This window comes from Dioscorea cayenensis, chromosome 19 (genome assembly GCF_009730915.1).
Source record: "Dioscorea cayenensis subsp. rotundata cultivar TDr96_F1 chromosome 19, TDr96_F1_v2_PseudoChromosome.rev07_lg8_w22 25.fasta, whole genome shotgun sequence".
NCBI lineage: Eukaryota > Viridiplantae > Streptophyta > Magnoliopsida > Dioscoreales > Dioscoreaceae > Dioscorea > Dioscorea cayenensis.
In genome coordinates, this window is record NC_052489.1 from 1,679,560 (window position 1) to 1,695,474 (window position 15,915).

General features: G+C 35.5%; 5 protein-coding genes across 9 annotated transcripts; 3 read left to right on the plus strand and 2 right to left on the minus strand.

Moving 5' to 3' along the window:
* Positions 1–4,105: 4,105 nt before the first annotated feature.
* On the minus strand, positions 4,106–5,926 carry LOC120283838 (GDSL esterase/lipase At1g74460). 4 transcript variants are annotated; one of them, XM_039290601.1, is made up of 5 exons: positions 5,532–5,924; positions 5,289–5,419; positions 4,963–5,202; positions 4,599–4,860; positions 4,106–4,502 (listed from the first exon to the last, which is right to left on the minus strand). In XM_039290601.1, exons 1-5 carry the CDS (start codon positions 5,785–5,787, stop codon positions 4,297–4,299), a joined length of 1,095 nt encoding a protein of 364 aa, XP_039146535.1. In that variant the 5' UTR covers positions 5,788–5,924; the 3' UTR covers positions 4,106–4,296. The 4 variants fall into 4 exon arrangements, with proteins under 4 accessions (XP_039146535.1, XP_039146533.1, XP_039146532.1 ...); XM_039290599.1 differs by having other exon boundaries at positions 4,313–4,502; positions 4,606–4,860; positions 4,963–5,175; positions 5,532–5,926; XM_039290598.1 differs by having other exon boundaries at positions 4,313–4,502; positions 4,606–4,860; positions 5,532–5,923.
* Positions 5,927–7,182: 1,256 nt separating this feature from the next.
* LOC120249699 (geranylgeranyl diphosphate reductase, chloroplastic) lies at positions 7,183–9,582 on the plus strand. The gene is made up of 3 exons (XM_039258298.1): positions 7,183–7,881; positions 8,233–8,498; positions 9,063–9,582. The coding sequence occupies exons 1-3, from the start codon at positions 7,198–7,200 to the stop codon at positions 9,496–9,498; spliced, it is 1,386 nt and encodes a 461-aa protein (XP_039114232.1). The 5' UTR covers positions 7,183–7,197; the 3' UTR covers positions 9,499–9,582.
* A 66-nt stretch (positions 9,583–9,648) lies between these two features.
* On the plus strand, positions 9,649–10,441 carry LOC120249700 (protein DMP9-like). Its single transcript, XM_039258299.1, has one exon. It carries the CDS (start codon positions 9,684–9,686, stop codon positions 10,341–10,343), a length of 660 nt encoding a protein of 219 aa, XP_039114233.1. The 5' UTR covers positions 9,649–9,683; the 3' UTR covers positions 10,344–10,441.
* A 173-nt stretch (positions 10,442–10,614) lies between these two features.
* On the plus strand, positions 10,615–13,486 carry LOC120283520 (malate dehydrogenase, chloroplastic-like). Of its 2 annotated transcripts, none has more exons than XM_039290215.1 (2): positions 10,615–10,678; positions 11,939–13,486. In XM_039290215.1, exon 2 carries the CDS (start codon positions 11,987–11,989, stop codon positions 13,232–13,234), a length of 1,248 nt encoding a protein of 415 aa, XP_039146149.1. In that variant the 5' UTR covers positions 10,615–10,678; positions 11,939–11,986; the 3' UTR covers positions 13,235–13,486. The 2 variants fall into 2 exon arrangements, with proteins under 2 accessions (XP_039146149.1, XP_039146150.1); XM_039290216.1 differs by having other exon boundaries at positions 10,653–10,674.
* A 160-nt stretch (positions 13,487–13,646) lies between these two features.
* Positions 13,647–15,231, minus strand: LOC120283521 (extracellular ribonuclease LE-like). The gene is made up of 4 exons (XM_039290217.1): positions 14,511–15,231; positions 14,274–14,429; positions 13,988–14,186; positions 13,647–13,921 (listed from the first exon to the last, which is right to left on the minus strand). Exons 1-4 carry the CDS (start codon positions 14,610–14,612, stop codon positions 13,698–13,700), a joined length of 681 nt encoding a protein of 226 aa, XP_039146151.1. The 5' UTR covers positions 14,613–15,231; the 3' UTR covers positions 13,647–13,697.
* Between the last annotated feature and the right edge of the window lie 684 nt (positions 15,232–15,915).

The window sequence follows — 15,915 nt, forward strand, 5'->3', positions numbered from 1 at the left end:
TATGGCATCTTCCAAATGAGTCTCCGTCATCCTCACAGTGACATGCTCCTAGAGCTTCACATGGACCACAAAGTTATTAGTTTATAACACTATAATAATTAATAATATATACACTCCGTCCATTATTATTTTTTTTATAATGACCGTACACCTCCATTATTAATTATTCTTTTATTTTACTTTCGGAAAAAAGTGACACCGACTCCCTCCAAAACTTTTAATTCTATTAAAAAAATCTTCCATGTTTTTCACATTTTAAAACATCTTTAGCTTTAAATATAAATTAATCCAAAATTATATATTGCCTATAACTTTACTCACCGACATAACATCTACCCTTACAATTGAGCTTGTCCTTGTTCCGATGTGCTTAAGATCTCCGGACAGAGGAGGAAGAGTTGTTGGGTGATGAGCCAAGGAGCCATAGGTGCAAACTCATGGCGGCTTTAGGCCCAGGAGGAGGATGCATAGGTGCCAACTCATGGCGGCTATTTGGGGGTTTTATAATAATAGGGATATGTATAATATTAATTATTATAATTCATATAAAAAATGCTACTTTATTTTTTTTTAATTCTATCTCATATTATCATATAAAATAAATTAAATAAAAAAATTAATAAAATTACTATATTAAATAAATTTGATGTTGAGTGATAATAAATAATATGGCTAGCCAAACATAAATCGTCAAATATTTTTGTTTTTAAACTTTACATATAAATTTTTTTATTGAATTTATCAACACATAATTATCAATATTTAGGATATTAATTTAAAAATAATAAAAATAAAAATAAAATTTTAAAAAATGCAATTGCTATCGCAAAATCTCTAAAATAAAAAACATCAGATATCTCATAGACTGGTGAGTTTTTTCTCTTTGATCAATTATTACTTAGTTTATATTTTATTTTCATTATAGGGATTTTCTGTTTGTTTTATATCTAATTTTATTTTTTTTTTTTAATTTTTTTTTAGTGATTATTTGTTGTGTAAAAGTATTTATACTTGTTGAATGATGGTTAGATATTTGTTAAGTATTTTTTTTATTATGAAAATTTTTGTGAAAAAATGTTATATACTTGTGATTAATTGTTATGAACATTTTAATTATTCATTAGATTATTTGTTGAATAATTGTTGTATTTAAAATTGTGAAGAGAAACAATGATAAGAAATAACTATGAGTGGCTTTGTGTGGGCATGTACATGTTAGTCACATGTTGACTTATGTTATAAAGATATATTAGCATATATTATTATGTTAGTATATAATGATATATTAACATATAATATATGCTAATAAGATTATCTCTCATTGAGTTGGGGATGAGATATATATAAGTCAGGATTTTTTTATTGCTTTTCTTCTCGAGGCGAGCTCGAGAGTTGTTCGCCCATCGGAGATATTCTTCATAGTGGATTTCAATTCCGACCCGCGTGGAGCGTGAGCAAAGTGCTGAACTCCACGTAATTCATCGTCAGTGGTTTGTATGTGTTTTTCTTTCTTTCTCTATTATAGCCCTATCTTTGCATGTGTTTTGGAGACTAATCTTGACAGGTTATTAGGACATCTACGGGTGTGTTAGTGCTTCCGAAAGGGGTCTTAAGTGAAGCCTTAAGTCCCCCAACAATAATTGACTTATATATAAATTTATTTAGAGTTGTTTTTTAATTACGCAGTATTTGTACCAAAATTTTTAGATGGATATATATTTTATATTTTTAAAATATTGATTATTATAATCTCAAGTTTGAATTAATAGAATTATTTAATATTTTTAAAAAAATAAATTTAAATTTAGAACCTCTTTAATTTTAGTTTTGCTTCCGCCACTGGTGGCGAGCCACATCCTCATGGTATAACTCATTTTGCCGGGTTTCAAAATCAGGGTATTTTCTGATTCTGATTTATGATAACATTCCATGTGTCCCCATAAAAAATAACATAATATAAAAACATATATCAGATTGTAATAGGTAAAAACTAGAAAATATCCTCAAGTTAATGGGCTTTGAGCTTGAGATTGAGTCAATTTCACCCTACTTTGAGTTTTAGCGCGTGCTTAATTAGATGACACGGTGGGCTACATTGGCACTGAGCTGAGATCATGACACTCTTGACAACATCGAATTAGTGGTATTTTTTATATTAAAAAATTACCAATATGATGAGGATTAAAAATAAATAATTTCAAAAAAGAACAAAATAAACAATTTCAAAAAAGTACTGAAAAGTAGGAAAACATATCAAAATGAGTACTGATAGGAAAAGTTGTAAACATTAGAGTACTATTAGATATTTTCTCTATTATTATTATAAAAGTTAACAAATGATTTCTACCACCAAAGACCTTTGGGTCAATTATCACCGTTATAAAAAAAAGAAAAAACAAATGATTTCTACCATCAATAAAAAATAAATAGATATTTCCTAACAAAATTGGGGGAAAGATGTTGGATTATAAAAGGGAAAAAATTTCCTGTTCTCACTAGAGCATTATAGTTTACATATTTTTGTAAAAAAAAACTATATATGAGTTTATTTAAAATTAAAATTAGTACATGTCTCTCAAATGGTGTTGTATTCGTCCTTTCTTCGTTTAAAAACATGTTTGTTTTGACTAGGTGCTAACAATGTTAGTGCTAATATATATATATATATATATATATTTGTTGTTCTAGTCATTTAGATACACTTGAAAAGCTGTATTTCTGTGTTTGAGACTACTATTTATAAATATATAATTTATATATTAGATACTAGTATTATTGCTATTATGAAATATTATATTTTTATAAATAAACGATAATGTATGAGTATGAGTGTGAAGGACTTAACAAAAATGGGGAAAGATTTAGGATTAGCTAGGAAAAAAATCTTGTTCTCATTAAAGCCTTATAGTTTTACATATTTTTGTAAAAAGAATTATATATTAATTTATTTTAAATTTAAAATTAGTGTATGTCCTTCAAAACGTGGTGGTGTTTTTCTCGTTTCTTTACTTAAAAATGTTGATGTCAATAATTATATCCCTAAAAAAATAAACATATATATATATATATATATAAGTTTATATCATGCGAGGATATTGAAAAAATGATAAAAAATAAAAGAGAAAAAGAGATTGCAGCTTGCTTAGAACATCCGTAGATTTGAGATACCAAATCTACTATTATGGAGGGTATGGTGGTCAACAAGATGCAATTATTGAAGTGTGTGTTTGAGACTAGTTTTATTTGTATATTAGATGCTATTATATATTAATTATTATGAAATATTATATTATTACAAATAAATAGAGTGTATGAGCGTGAAGGTCTTGGGGGCAGTTTACTTGCATATGCTTATAAAAATAAATGTTTACACCTATGTTTTTAACTAGCGCTTCAATTAAATATAATTTTTCATTTTATAAATGTGTGTTTTTTATTGCTTGCTTTGAAAAAAATTAAATCTTTGTCTTTTATAAAAAAAATGTTTATTTTGTAAAAATAAATAGTTTTATTATTATTATTTATCTAGCTAGAACATAAAAATTAAGGCCGGTTCCTATTCCGTCTAAAAAAACAAAACTAGTTCTATTTTTTTTAGTAAAATGTCTTTAAATTTTTTTTATTTTTTTTAAAATGGATAAATTACGTCTATTAAAAAGGAAAAAATATCTTAATTTATTTAAGTTTCTTTTAAAAAAGATTTTTAATTTTTTTTGTTCATAATTGTATAGCATGGCCAACAATGTGTCATGAATGACTAAAGGGTTCTCTTTTTTTTATTTTTCACAAAATCTTAGTAAACAAAACTCTTGCAGAGTCAATAAAAATTGGCCTTAATAATTGCATGCAAACATTTCAGGTTAAAAACTTAAAACTCATGCAACACAGTATACATGCAAGAAAAGCTGCTTACAAACGTCATTCAATCTCTGTAGCCATTTGTCCTCTCTCATTCCAATCATGCAATGTTCTTGCAGAAGAACATTGGATGCCACATGCATGTGACAGTGCAATACTACCCTCAAAAACAAGAAATAATAATAATAATAATAATAATAATAATAATAATAAAAAGAAAAAAAGATAACAAAAAAAAAAACTCTTTACCTTGATGTTTATCAACCAATATATATATATATATGTATATATAAATATCTTACCAGCTGAACAACCTCATCCACCAAAACCTACACAACCCTTTTTTAAAGTTCAAGTTGAGTTGGTGCAACTTCCACCAAGTATCAACCACTAAAATATCTAATCCTCAAACATACAAATATATAATTATAGCCAAACTTAATTTGTTGTTCCATTGATGGGTTTATAGCCAAGCTTTCTAATGATTTCATGAGCCATCAACTCATTGGCTTTGTCTGTGGGGTGGTACTCATCCCAAAACACATACTTGCTTCTATCTTTGCACAAAGTTGATAATGGAGTGCATGTTAAAGTTGGCCTTATCTTTCCAATGGTGCAACAAGGACTGTCTGAGTTACTGAAACCTGCAAGACCAAACCAACATTAATTAATTACTACCAATCATATATGACTTTGCACTAATTAAACATATATAATATCCAAATCTAATTAAGTAGTACTACGTACAAACCATGTTTTTCCAGGTTGATCAATGATGTCCTGGAAATAATCATATGCATCTCCAAACACAAAGCTTGAGTTTGGGAGTATGTTTGTTAAGTTATTCAAGAGCTGCAATGCTGCTTTGTTGAACCCTTTTGAAAGCTTGTTTGTTGATTCTCGGCAATTACCATCTGATGACATGAGACGTTGCAGTGGTATACATCCCATTGGCCCCAATCCAAAAAATGCCACCTTCCTTGCTCCCAGAGCATACAACAACTACACTCGCATGTATATATATATATACTGAGATTGATTAATATATAAGTTACGAGATCCATTGCATGCATGCATGCACGTATAGAAATAAGTTATAATTACCCGGAGTTGAGAATCAAGGGTGGAAATGACGTAGTTGGTGAAGGAGTCTCCAGTGTAAGTCCATGAATCAGCATAAACAGGCAAAAGGTAGTTGTTGATGTAGTCATTGCTTCCCATGCAAACTACGTAGCGTGCTTGACTGAAGAACTTGTCAGCAGATTCAGGACCTATCTTCATCCTTATCATCTCTTGTGTTCCTTGAAACAACTCAATCTGTTTGGACAGTGAAAACCTTTGTATCTGAAAATAATTAATTCATTAATTAATTAACTACTAACACATATATATATATATATGCCAGAGGCTTAAGTATTAATTCAACTTACAAACAAAGATGAAGTTTCATTTAAGATCCCACCACCACCGGAAGCATAGTTCACTCCATTCTCAAGTATCATGTCATCATTCAGAGATGGATCTAGGAATGCTGGAGGTCTTGGTAGTCCCATGTAATCCCCTTCAAGATGATGATCAAAATATAATTAAACACAATCAATTAATACATGCATATATATATATATATATATAAATAGGAAGATATATTAGAGGATATATAGATAGATAGATACCGACGATATCGGCGATTGTTCGGCCATTGGTGAACCTACCATTAGGCATGCCATTGCCAAAATCAATGCCATACCATGGAAGAGAAGCACGAGCCAAGCTTCTTGTTAGGTAGTTGTTGTTCCCAACATCAGAAAGGGAGTCCCCAAAGATGAACTGAACTACTGAAACTGAACATGTTCTTCTTGGAAGATTGATTATCATGAAGATCATTAATATGGGTAGGATTGTTGTCTTGTTTCTCTTTGTGTTTTTCATCTTTAGATGGTGGGTTTTGAATGTTAAGTATAAGGGTTTAAAAAGGATGATTTGGAGTAAACTTGGATGGAGTTTTAATTTGGAGGAAGAAAATTTGGGAGAGATATATGGGAACAAGTAGAATTAGATAGTGTTGGATGTACCAAACATATATATTAGACCAACTTCTTTAACCTGCTGCTTTTAATTTTATGTATATTGTTCTGGATTTTATAGTTTTTTCAACTTCTAGAAATTATGTTTCAAAAAAATCAAAAACTTCTAGAAAATTAGCTTTTGGTTCACCTGCAAGTTAGGAGTTTTGACCACAAATTGCAAGCAACATTGGATTAGGAATTTAGGTGCACAACTCTGTAAATTATAATGTTTTCCCTTCTTGATCAAGCTAGTCAATTGGCGCCACAATTTTTTTTTTTCTAAAAATAAATTAATAAACTAATATTCATTAAAAAAATAGTGCAGAAATTACCAAGTGGACAAGGGAATGCAAAAAGGTTCACTAGAAATGGGGGCACTAAACATAGACTGAGAACTAAACTACATCACAAAACATAACAGAGCAAGAGATGAAAGGGTGCTATAAGAAAACATGGACAACCTCGGCCTTGGGCCAACAATAATGCATATTGAAAATCAAGTCCTTAATTAGTGCTGGCCCAAATTAGAAGTCATCCCTTCCTAGTATAATTTAGATTTTTATACACATTATATAAATTAATAAATATATGTATACATATGTACATATATATCGCTCTCATATGCTCTCTCACAAAATTTAAATTCATATCCATTAAATTTCATAAAACCAATGCCTCAATGACTTGAAATTTCAATCATTTAGAGACGTAAATATGATGATAAATTGATAATTATTAATTTATCCATATATATATATATGATAAATAAATAATAAAATTTATAAATTTATGATTAAGAATGAACTATAAGTCTTTTTAGTTTCATGGTAGTTATCACGGGATCGATATTTTTCAAAATACGGTGATGTTTATATTTTTTATTTTTAAAAAACTATTTAAATTTAAGTAAACATCATATTAGTAAGGTGATGTTTCAGTAGGTCTTGTGCCCTTTTAGCCAATTGTTCATTGTCACGTCATACCAAATAGCCTAAAAAGTCTACGTGGCAGCAAATGATTGGCTAATCATTCTCAACCGCAAATCTTTCACCACGTGTCCACCCTCTGACCACGTTAAAATAAAAAAATAAAAAAAAAGCAAAAATGGTTTTTTTAATAATTTAAACCCAAAAAATCTAAAAACCTCATCCTCGGCCACTGGCAACCGTCGATCTTCTCCAATCCAACGGTTCAGAACGCAGAATCTTCCCCAACCCTATCCATTGGCCACAAAATTAAATCCAGATCACAATCTTCACTTCCCCGCCAAATCATGGCCTCCATCTCCTCCGGCGCCGGCGCCGCCACGCTCCGCCGCGACTTCCTCGGCTCCGCCCTCGAGTCCCGCCCCAAGCATGCCATCCCTCTCGGCCGCTCCATCATCAGAGCCTCAAAATCCAGCCCTAAACTCCCCAACCGACGTCTCCGCGTCGCCGTCATCGGTGGAGGTCCGGCTGGTGGCGCCGCCGCCGAGACCTTAGCGAAGGGTGGCATCGAGACTGTCCTGATCGAGAGGAAGCTCGACAACTGCAAGCCGTGTGGTGGCGCGATCCCTCTCTGCATGGTCGGTGAGTTCGGTCTCCCTCTCGACATCATCGATCGCAGGGTCACCAAGATGAAGATGATATCCCCCTCCAATGTCGCCGTCGACATTGGCCGGACTCTGAAGCCCAATGAGTACATTGGCATGGTCCGCCGTGAGGTCCTCGACGCCTACCTCCGCGACCGTGCCACTGCATCAGGGGCCGAGGTTATCAACGGGCTCTTTCTCCAGCTCGACACGCCACAAAGGCCCAACGAGCAGTACAAGATCCACTACACTCACTACGATGGCAGCACGCTTGGTGGCCAGAGGAAGACGATGGAGGTGGACGCTGTGATAGGCGCCGATGGGGCCAACTCTCGCGTTGCCAAATCGATTGGTGCTGGAGATTATGAATACGCCATTGCTTTCCAGGTTTGAGCTTTCATTTCTTTGAATTCTGTGAAATTATTTCCATTTCCTGAACATTTACTCAACAAATTGAACATTTTTTCTTAGTAAGTAAACAATTGAAGAACAATTGTGTATGGATTTGTTCTAGCATTGCATTGTTACATTGTTCTAGTGAGCTCTGTTGAAATTATCACTGAAGTATTTAGTTGAATCTGTTTTCTTCTGTAAATTAGTATTTCCTTTTGGAAAAATTATATTTTGATGCATCTTAGATAAATTCTTCATTAATTGTTACCAATCCTAAATAACCTTTGAAATTAAATTTGAAACATTCTTAATAAGAAGTAAGGATTTATTGATTTGTTTTGGCAGGAAAGGGTGAAGATTCCAGATGATAAAATGGAATACTATCAAGAGAGGGCAGAGATGTATGTAGGAGACGATGTATCGCCGGATTTCTATGGATGGGTATTCCCTAAGTGTGATCATGTGGCTGTGGGCACAGGAACAGTGACACACAAGAGCCAGATCAAGCAATTCCAAGCCGCGACGAGGTTAAGAGCAAAGGATAAGATTGAAGGTGGGAAGATAATAAGGGTGGAGGCACATCCAATCCCTGAGCATCCTCGACCCCGAAGGTTAGTACCTAATACCTATCATCACTAAAGATTGATTCATAGAATGTGTTTGAAATGGCAGTAAAATCGTTTCCCTGTTTCAGTGGCAGTATACAATAGGATTGTGTCTGGTTATATTATTATTATGCTGTTATGATGCTAATTCTTACATGGTTGTTATTAAGTAGTAGTAGTAGTAGTAGTAGTAGTGGAATCAGAATGTATAATTGGTTTTAATCTCTATTGCAGGAATTTTAGTAAATATTAATGAATGTGCAACTCTGCAGCTGTAATAACAATAATAATACTCAACATGGCAACATGCATGACTATCTTGATTGTTCTTATATACTTGTTAGAGTAATGATTATATTGTTGCATATGCTTCTTATAAAAGTCTAATAATTATAAAAGTACAAACAGATTCATGTGCTGCTAATTGTGCTCTAATTATACTATGATACTCTATCAGAAACTTTTCTTCTTTCATTGCTATCAATGATTTAGGAAAATGATGCATTATCAGTATAATTCAGAATCAACCAACCTGAATGTCTACATTGTTGAATGGCATTCAATCCACAGGGTATTAGATAGAGTTGCACTTGTAGGGGATGCAGCCGGGTATGTAACAAAGTGCTCAGGTGAGGGGATTTACTTCGCGGCAAAGAGCGGTCGCATGTGCGCAGAGGCAATAGTAGAAGGCTCTGAGAACGGCGCCCGCTTGATTGACGAGAGTGACTTGAGGAAATACTTGGCAAAATTCGACAAGATGTACTGGCCAACCTACAAGGTATTAGACATCTTACAGAAGGTGTTCTACCGGTCTAATCCAGCAAGAGAGGCCTTTGTAGAGATGTGCGCTGATGAATATGTCCAGAAGATGACCTTTGATAGCTACTTATACAAGACAGTGGTGCCTGGAAGTCCTCTGGATGATCTCAAGCTAGCAATAAACACAATCGGCAGCCTAGTCCGTGCAAACGCTCTCAAAAGAGAGATGGCCAAGCTAACTTTGTGATTTCACCCAAACTCTTCTTATTCATTTATAATATATTTGTACCAGTTATTTTGTATTATCTAAATATATATGTTTTGGAGGGAACAGGTAAATAATAACTAACTGACTAACTAACTTCCTTCCTGCCTACAAATTCAAAGACAAGAGACCAAACACTTCTCTTCAATCAAACTTGACTGCAAATTATGGATCAAAACAATCGTCTGTCGATTAAGATCTACGAAGACGGCCTGCCAGAGGGTTCAGTCTCGTATCCATGCTCGCCACAGGTGAGCGCCGCCGGGCCAGCGCCAGCCACCCACCGCAAGCGCCGAGCAGTGGCGCGCGGAGTTCAGAAAACACTATCAAAAACTTCAATGCTGGCCAACTTTCTCCCAACTGGCACTCTCCTTACCTTCGAGATGATCCTCCCATCAGTCTCCGGCGACGGGTCATGCTCTCCAGTGAGCACCATCATGATTCTCGTCCTTCTTGGCCTCTGCGCTGTCTCCTGCTTCTTCTTCCACTTCACTGACAGTTTCCGCGCCGCAGACGGCAAGGTTTACTATGGTCTCGTGACGCCAGGTGGTTTGGCCGTGTTTAAGTCCGGGCTGGGCGTGGAGGTGCCGAAGGATGAGCGGTTCCGGATGGGGTTTGTGGACTTGGTGCACGCCCTGATGTCAGTGATGGTGTTTGCTGCCATTGCACTGGGTGATCATCGTGTCACTAACTGCTTGTTTCCCGGTCATATGAAAGAGTTGGACGAAGTCATGGAGAGCTTTCCACTCATGGTTGGCGTCGTTTGCAGCGCTCTCTTCCTCGTCTTTCCTAACACTCGCTTTGGCATCGGTTGCATGCCCGCTTAACTTAATAATAATAATAATAATAATCTTTATGTATTAATTTAATACTGTTTGTACTCCTTGGGATGGTGGAACTTGTTTGTTTGTTTGTTTGTTAGTTATTAAGTTTTAATTATTAATTTAGCGGGTTTACTTAATTTGATGGGCGATGAGCACAATGCTTTGACAAAGTGTGACGTCCTTTTTGGTTCTATTTCCACCGTTCGATTGAAACGAAGCCCATCAGCGTTTGGTTTAATAGACTGAATCATAGCCATTGATTTAACTAACCATCTTTTGATCAAATAAAAAGGAAAGAGTTTTCTTTCTCGGAAAGAGTGATCCATCGTCGTCCGTAGGTACTTCCAAGTCCCAAACCTCGCTCCCTTTTTCTTTTTCTCGGTGATATTTGTTCTGATTTAATGCTAATGTTATAGTTTTTGGGATTGATTGAATGGGAGCATCAAACGTGTGTATATAGTGATTGAATTTTTGGATATAAATTTTTGGCTAGATGGATCATGGAGTTTATACTTGGTTTTGTGGATGATTTTTCTTGTTTTTGCATAAAATACATTTGATTTTGATCTGTAGGTTTTGTAGATTTATGGTTTCATATGAATTTTGTAAATGGTGGTTAATTGGAGAATTTCATGTGTGAACTTGAATTCATATGTATTGAGTTAGCATTAGCATGAAGATCTGCTTCATGGAGATCTGGATCTGAGAATTTTGCAGTTTGTGCACTGTTAATTAGTTTTTTTTTTTTTTTCAAGATGATATGAAGTTTGGTTTCAGAAGAGGTTGAATTCTAGTTTTTCCAGAAACATTCAGTGTCTTGTGTTGTTTTGCATAGTGAGCTAGACTGCTGGTGGTATATACTTTTAATTAGCAAGTGTGATTTGAAATGGATTTTCCATTTGCATAAACAATGTTGGAAATTCTCTTTGAACTTGCTTGGTGAATGTAATGGCGGGGTTTTGATGTTCTCATTTGATGGTTAATGCTGATATTGTGGATGGAAGAACAGGATTTGAGGGCTTCCAAATAGCCTGATAGAAATTAAATTTGAAATGCTTTTAGTATGTTTATGGTACTTCATGAATGTGAATTTTTTATTTCAACCAATGTGGAGAAGAGAAGAAATACCAGGGAATGCGAGCAGGGTGGATAATTCCACAGCTGGCGTAGGGTTTTTAGGAGGGTTGCATTTATGTATGATGCATGAAGAGACTCCTTGCATGCTTTCAGACTTTGGATGTATAACAGTAATGCTTTTATGAGACAATGGTTGATAGAGATGCATATGTCGTGGTCTCACTAAAAATATAGAAAACTGAAGAACAGAGTACCCATTTGATGAATGACCGACTAATAAGTAATCTCTGTTGTTGTTGTTGTTGTTGGAAATATTAAGGTTTTCAGTTTTCGTGGTTTGCCAACTAGAAAATGAGTGATTAGAAGGTGGATGCCCTCTTGGATATGATGTTCTTCTTGCTCTTAATATTTTTTTGGTTTACTTTCAGAAAATTTCCCTAATATTACTGACCTGCAACATTTGATGGCCTCATCTAACTCTTTCTTTCTTTCTTTCTGTGTGTGTTACTTTCTGTTTCTAGTTTGATCATTGGTCCATACACTCATCAGAGCTCTATATCTGATAATAGATGGCGTCTGCAGTGGTGACCACTGTCTCAGTTGGTTCCATTGCTTCCTGCCATGCTCTGTCAGGCTTTGGGGCGAGTTCTAAGCCCTCGGCTGTGAATTTTAATGCAACCAAGGGCTTTAAGGGCTTCAGTGGTTTGAAGGCAGCTTCATCCATTAACATTGAAACTGAGGAATCCTTTTTAGGAAACAAAAGCACTTTTGCACTGCATGAATCATTTAGTCCAAAATTGGAGGCGCGACAGAGGACCACAAATCACCTTCAGCCATATGCTTCGACTTTTAAAGTGGCTGTTCTTGGTGCTGCAGGAGGGATTGGTCAACCACTTGCACTTCTAATAAAGATGTCTCCACTCGTTTCTGCCTTGCATCTCTATGATATTGCCAATGTAAAGGGTGTTGCCGCTGATCTTAGCCACTGCAATACCCCCTCTCAGGTTTTGGATTTCACTGGACCGGCAGAACTGGCCAACTGTTTGAAAGAGGTTGATGTAGTTGTCATCCCTGCAGGGGTTCCTAGGAAGCCAGGCATGACTCGTGATGACTTGTTTAACATAAATGCCAACATTGTCAAGACACTCATTGAAGCTGTTGCTGATAATTGTCCAGATGCCCTCATCCACATTATCAGCAACCCTGTCAATTCCACTGTTCCTATAGCTGCAGAGGTTCTCAAGCAGAAAGGTGTCTACAATCCAAAGAAACTGTTTGGTGTTTCTACATTAGATGTTGTCAGAGCTAACACATTTGTGGCACAAAAGAAGGGCCTAAAACTAATTGATGTGGATGTCCCTGTTGTAGGGGGTCATGCTGGGATTACTATTTTGCCGTTGTTATCAAAGACTAGGCCTTCCACAACCTTCACTGACAAAGAAGTAGAAGAGCTGACTGCAAGGATTCAGAATGCTGGGACAGAGGTGGTGGAGGCTAAAGCAGGTGCAGGATCTGCGACTCTGTCAATGGCATATGCAGCAGCTAGATTTGTTGAGTCATCTCTCCGAGCTCTGGATGGAGATGCGGATGTATATGAATGCTCTTTCATTCAGTCTGATCTGAATGAGCTGCCATTCTTCGCTTCGAGAGTTAAGCTGGGGAAGGAAGGTGTTGAAGATGTGATATCAGCTGATCTTCAGGGGCTGACAGAGTTTGAGGAGAAAGCACTGGAGGCCCTCAAGCCTGAGTTGAGGGCCAGTATTGAGAAGGGTGTGGCTTTTGTGCATAAGCAGCCCGCAACATCAGGTTCCGCTTGATGATATTTGTCTCTTTCTAACGGTCATGCGCGATACAAAAAGCAAATAACGACAGAGTGGATGCTCATGTCCTTTCAGTTTTGCAGCTCATTAGGTTTTCTTGTTTCGACTTCCTTTGCTGTGCCTTTGTAAGACCATATAATTCCAGTTTTTGTTTGTGTGATTGTATGTCAATCATGTGGCAAATTTTGGTTATGTAATTGTACTACCACAGAAGTATCTGCTGCTTGGTATGTGATGCCTGTTGTGATCTTTGAATTGTGATAAACTTTTTTTTTTTTTCACCTTACATTTTTTTTTCTCCAAATACAGATTCTGTGGATTTGACAAGCGTTTAACTTAGTTTCTACAGATGAAATTGGTATCTTCTCAAGTTAGTCAACATTCAGGGAGCTTCTTGAAGTTCAAGACATCAAATAAAGTACGTAATTACGATAACATTCAGTAGGCATGAAACCAGGACTTAGAAGGATGGGAATTGGACTTGGGAGGAGCACTTGCTAGATGGTAGCACAGGGCATTCAATGATATTGGATCCTGAAGTATCTACACATAGATAAACTTGGTACAGTTGATTGTTCCCAGCTTCATCAGTGTTGCATTCGACTCCAGGTGTGTACCCTGTTGCTCCACTGATTGCTTCAGTTATGCTACTCAAGCTGTAACTTCCATCATTTGCTTCAATACCTGATCATATATAAGAATATTAAATTAAGAGGATGAAATGAGGGAAAAAATGTAATAGCATCTCACCAGCATTTTGTAGTATTTCAAGGATGTTATACTGTTTCTTCAGGTTAAGTGCAGCAAGGAAGTAGTCATGCTGATCGAGAACCGACTCCGAGCATGTTCCATGCTTCTCCCATTCATGTGCCCAGAAGGTGTTGCCATTGCTGCTGGGGCAGGCAAGCGATGGCCAGTTTGCTTGCATCCTACTATTCAAGTCGGCAATCTGCGCATCATTGGTATGTAACCATATTAGATTGATATGATTTTGATCTAATTAGGGATGATTAAACAAAAACAAGCATGACAACACCTTAGATGGATCAAAAGGAGAGTTTGGATCACAGTTTGAAGGGTAAGATCCATCATTGAAGTTAGGCCAGAGGCCATGAATCCCAAAGTTTGCTGCCAGTTTCCCTGTGGATGGATAGCAACATGATTGCTGAGTGTCACAGTAGGACCCTGGCCACTACAATAACAAATATTACCAGTTATTAATTCGATCAGTTATCGAAATAATGTCGAATAGGAGTAAATACCAAATACTCACCTGTTGAACAAAGTAGAAGAAATCAAAATTTTGGGAAGCTGATAGAAATGTGCATGAGAAAAATGCAAGGACATAGAGAATGTAGTTGATGATAGTTTTCATGGTTGCTTTGATTTATCTACAATGCAAGAACTATATTTATATATATAATGAAGTTGGAGTATTTTGTTTGACATATTTGGCTTTGCCTTAAACAAAGTCTAGGCTGAATTACTTGATCATCTGACTATTTGTTTGTCCTGAGACTGAGTTGCTGTCTTCTTATTATTTAAAGGTCTTTTATTTGTTTTTTTTTTCCTGCAAATTCTGGGATGAATTTTTTGAGTAGCTCTAGAAGAAGCTTCTATTTCCATTCATTGAGCAGGGAAGTCCTTTTTTTTTTTCCCAACCCCTGCGTAACTGCAACGTTTGATTAATGTGTTGTTTAGAGGAACACAGTTCCGTGTTCTTGTATATTTTGTGGTGATATGTATATATATCAATGTTTTAAAAATCAGACTTGATCTATTGGTCCGACCAGGGTGATAGGAAACCGGGCTTAAGACTAGTCCAGTTCGGTTAAAAGACCCAAAAAAAAAAAAAAAATTCTGGGTCAAACTTGTAACCTGGTGGACCAGCCGGGTCACAAGAAAAACTTAAGTAGTGGCATGTGTAATAGAAATGGTGGACGGTCCAGATTGGACCACCACTTCACTTCTCTTCTGGTGTGTTTGGTGGCATTTGATTTGTTTTTGTGTAAATAACATTGGACGGTCTAGATTTAGCAACCACTGTTTGTTATACCATAACTGTTGGATTGAGATCCAACTACTAATATGAATGTTTTTAGATTTCTTATCTAAGAACTTCGTAGATGACAAACGCTGATATATATATATATATATATATATATTTATAATCCCGTTGTAATTAGGGTTGTAAATGATAAATACTTTAAAGGTCAACTCAATAGTCTCAATTCATCTATTAAATAAGCAATTTTCAAATTTAATTTTAAGCTCGTAAGTAAATAAGCTAAACTTAAACATCTCTAAGCTTGACTCATTAAGATTCATGAACAATTCATGAACAACTCATTACTATAGTGCATTAGTTATTCAGCCAATTTAAATATGTTATTTTCACCATAATTATGTGTATTGTGGTTAAATTATTACAGCTAATAAGTCAAGTCTGAATTCTAAATTTTTTTAATGGGCAGAGCTTGAACATGACAAATGAAGCTTGGGCTCACACTTGGTTAAAATAGTGTCAAGCTGAGCTTGAATATAGCAAAGTTTGGTTCCTCTGTTCGATTACAGTTCTAATTATAGTTTTTGCAAAAGCTTAGATTATAAAATTTTAACGTAAATGCATTTAAAATTAAAAAAAAAACCATTTTCACTAAAAAAAAATATTTTTTTTT

Excerpts from the sequence above, each read along its gene's own strand:
- LOC120283838 (XM_039290601.1), bottom strand. The coding sequence starts at position 5,787 with ATGAAAAACACAAAGAGAAACAAGACAACAATCCTACCCATATTAATG. Across the intron at positions 5,420-5,531 it reads AACAATCGCCGATATCGTCG|GGGATTACATGGGACTACCA; the intron begins GTATCTATCTAT and ends ATCATCTTGAAG. Across the intron at positions 4,503-4,598 it reads AAAAACATGGTTTGTACGTA|GTTTCAGTAACTCAGACAGT; the intron begins GTACTACTTAAT and ends TTGGTCTTGCAG.
- LOC120249699 (XM_039258298.1), top strand. The coding sequence starts at position 7,198 with ATGGCCTCCATCTCCTCCGGCGCCGGCGCCGCCACGCTCCGCCGCGAC. Across the intron at positions 7,882-8,232 it reads AATACGCCATTGCTTTCCAG|GAAAGGGTGAAGATTCCAGA; the intron begins GTTTGAGCTTTC and ends TTGTTTTGGCAG. Across the intron at positions 8,499-9,062 it reads GAGCATCCTCGACCCCGAAG|GGTATTAGATAGAGTTGCAC; the intron begins GTTAGTACCTAA and ends TTCAATCCACAG.
- LOC120249700 (XM_039258299.1), top strand. The coding sequence starts at position 9,684 with ATGGATCAAAACAATCGTCTGTCGATTAAGATCTACGAAGACGGCCTG.
- LOC120283520 (XM_039290215.1), top strand. The coding sequence starts at position 11,987 with ATGGCGTCTGCAGTGGTGACCACTGTCTCAGTTGGTTCCATTGCTTCC.
- LOC120283521 (XM_039290217.1), bottom strand. The coding sequence starts at position 14,612 with ATGAAAACTATCATCAACTACATTCTCTATGTCCTTGCATTTTTCTCA. Across the intron at positions 14,187-14,273 it reads CTCCTTTTGATCCATCTAAG|ATTGCCGACTTGAATAGTAG; the intron begins GTGTTGTCATGC and ends AATGATGCGCAG. Across the intron at positions 13,922-13,987 it reads TGAAATACTACAAAATGCTG|GTATTGAAGCAAATGATGGA; the intron begins GTGAGATGCTAT and ends ATATATGATCAG.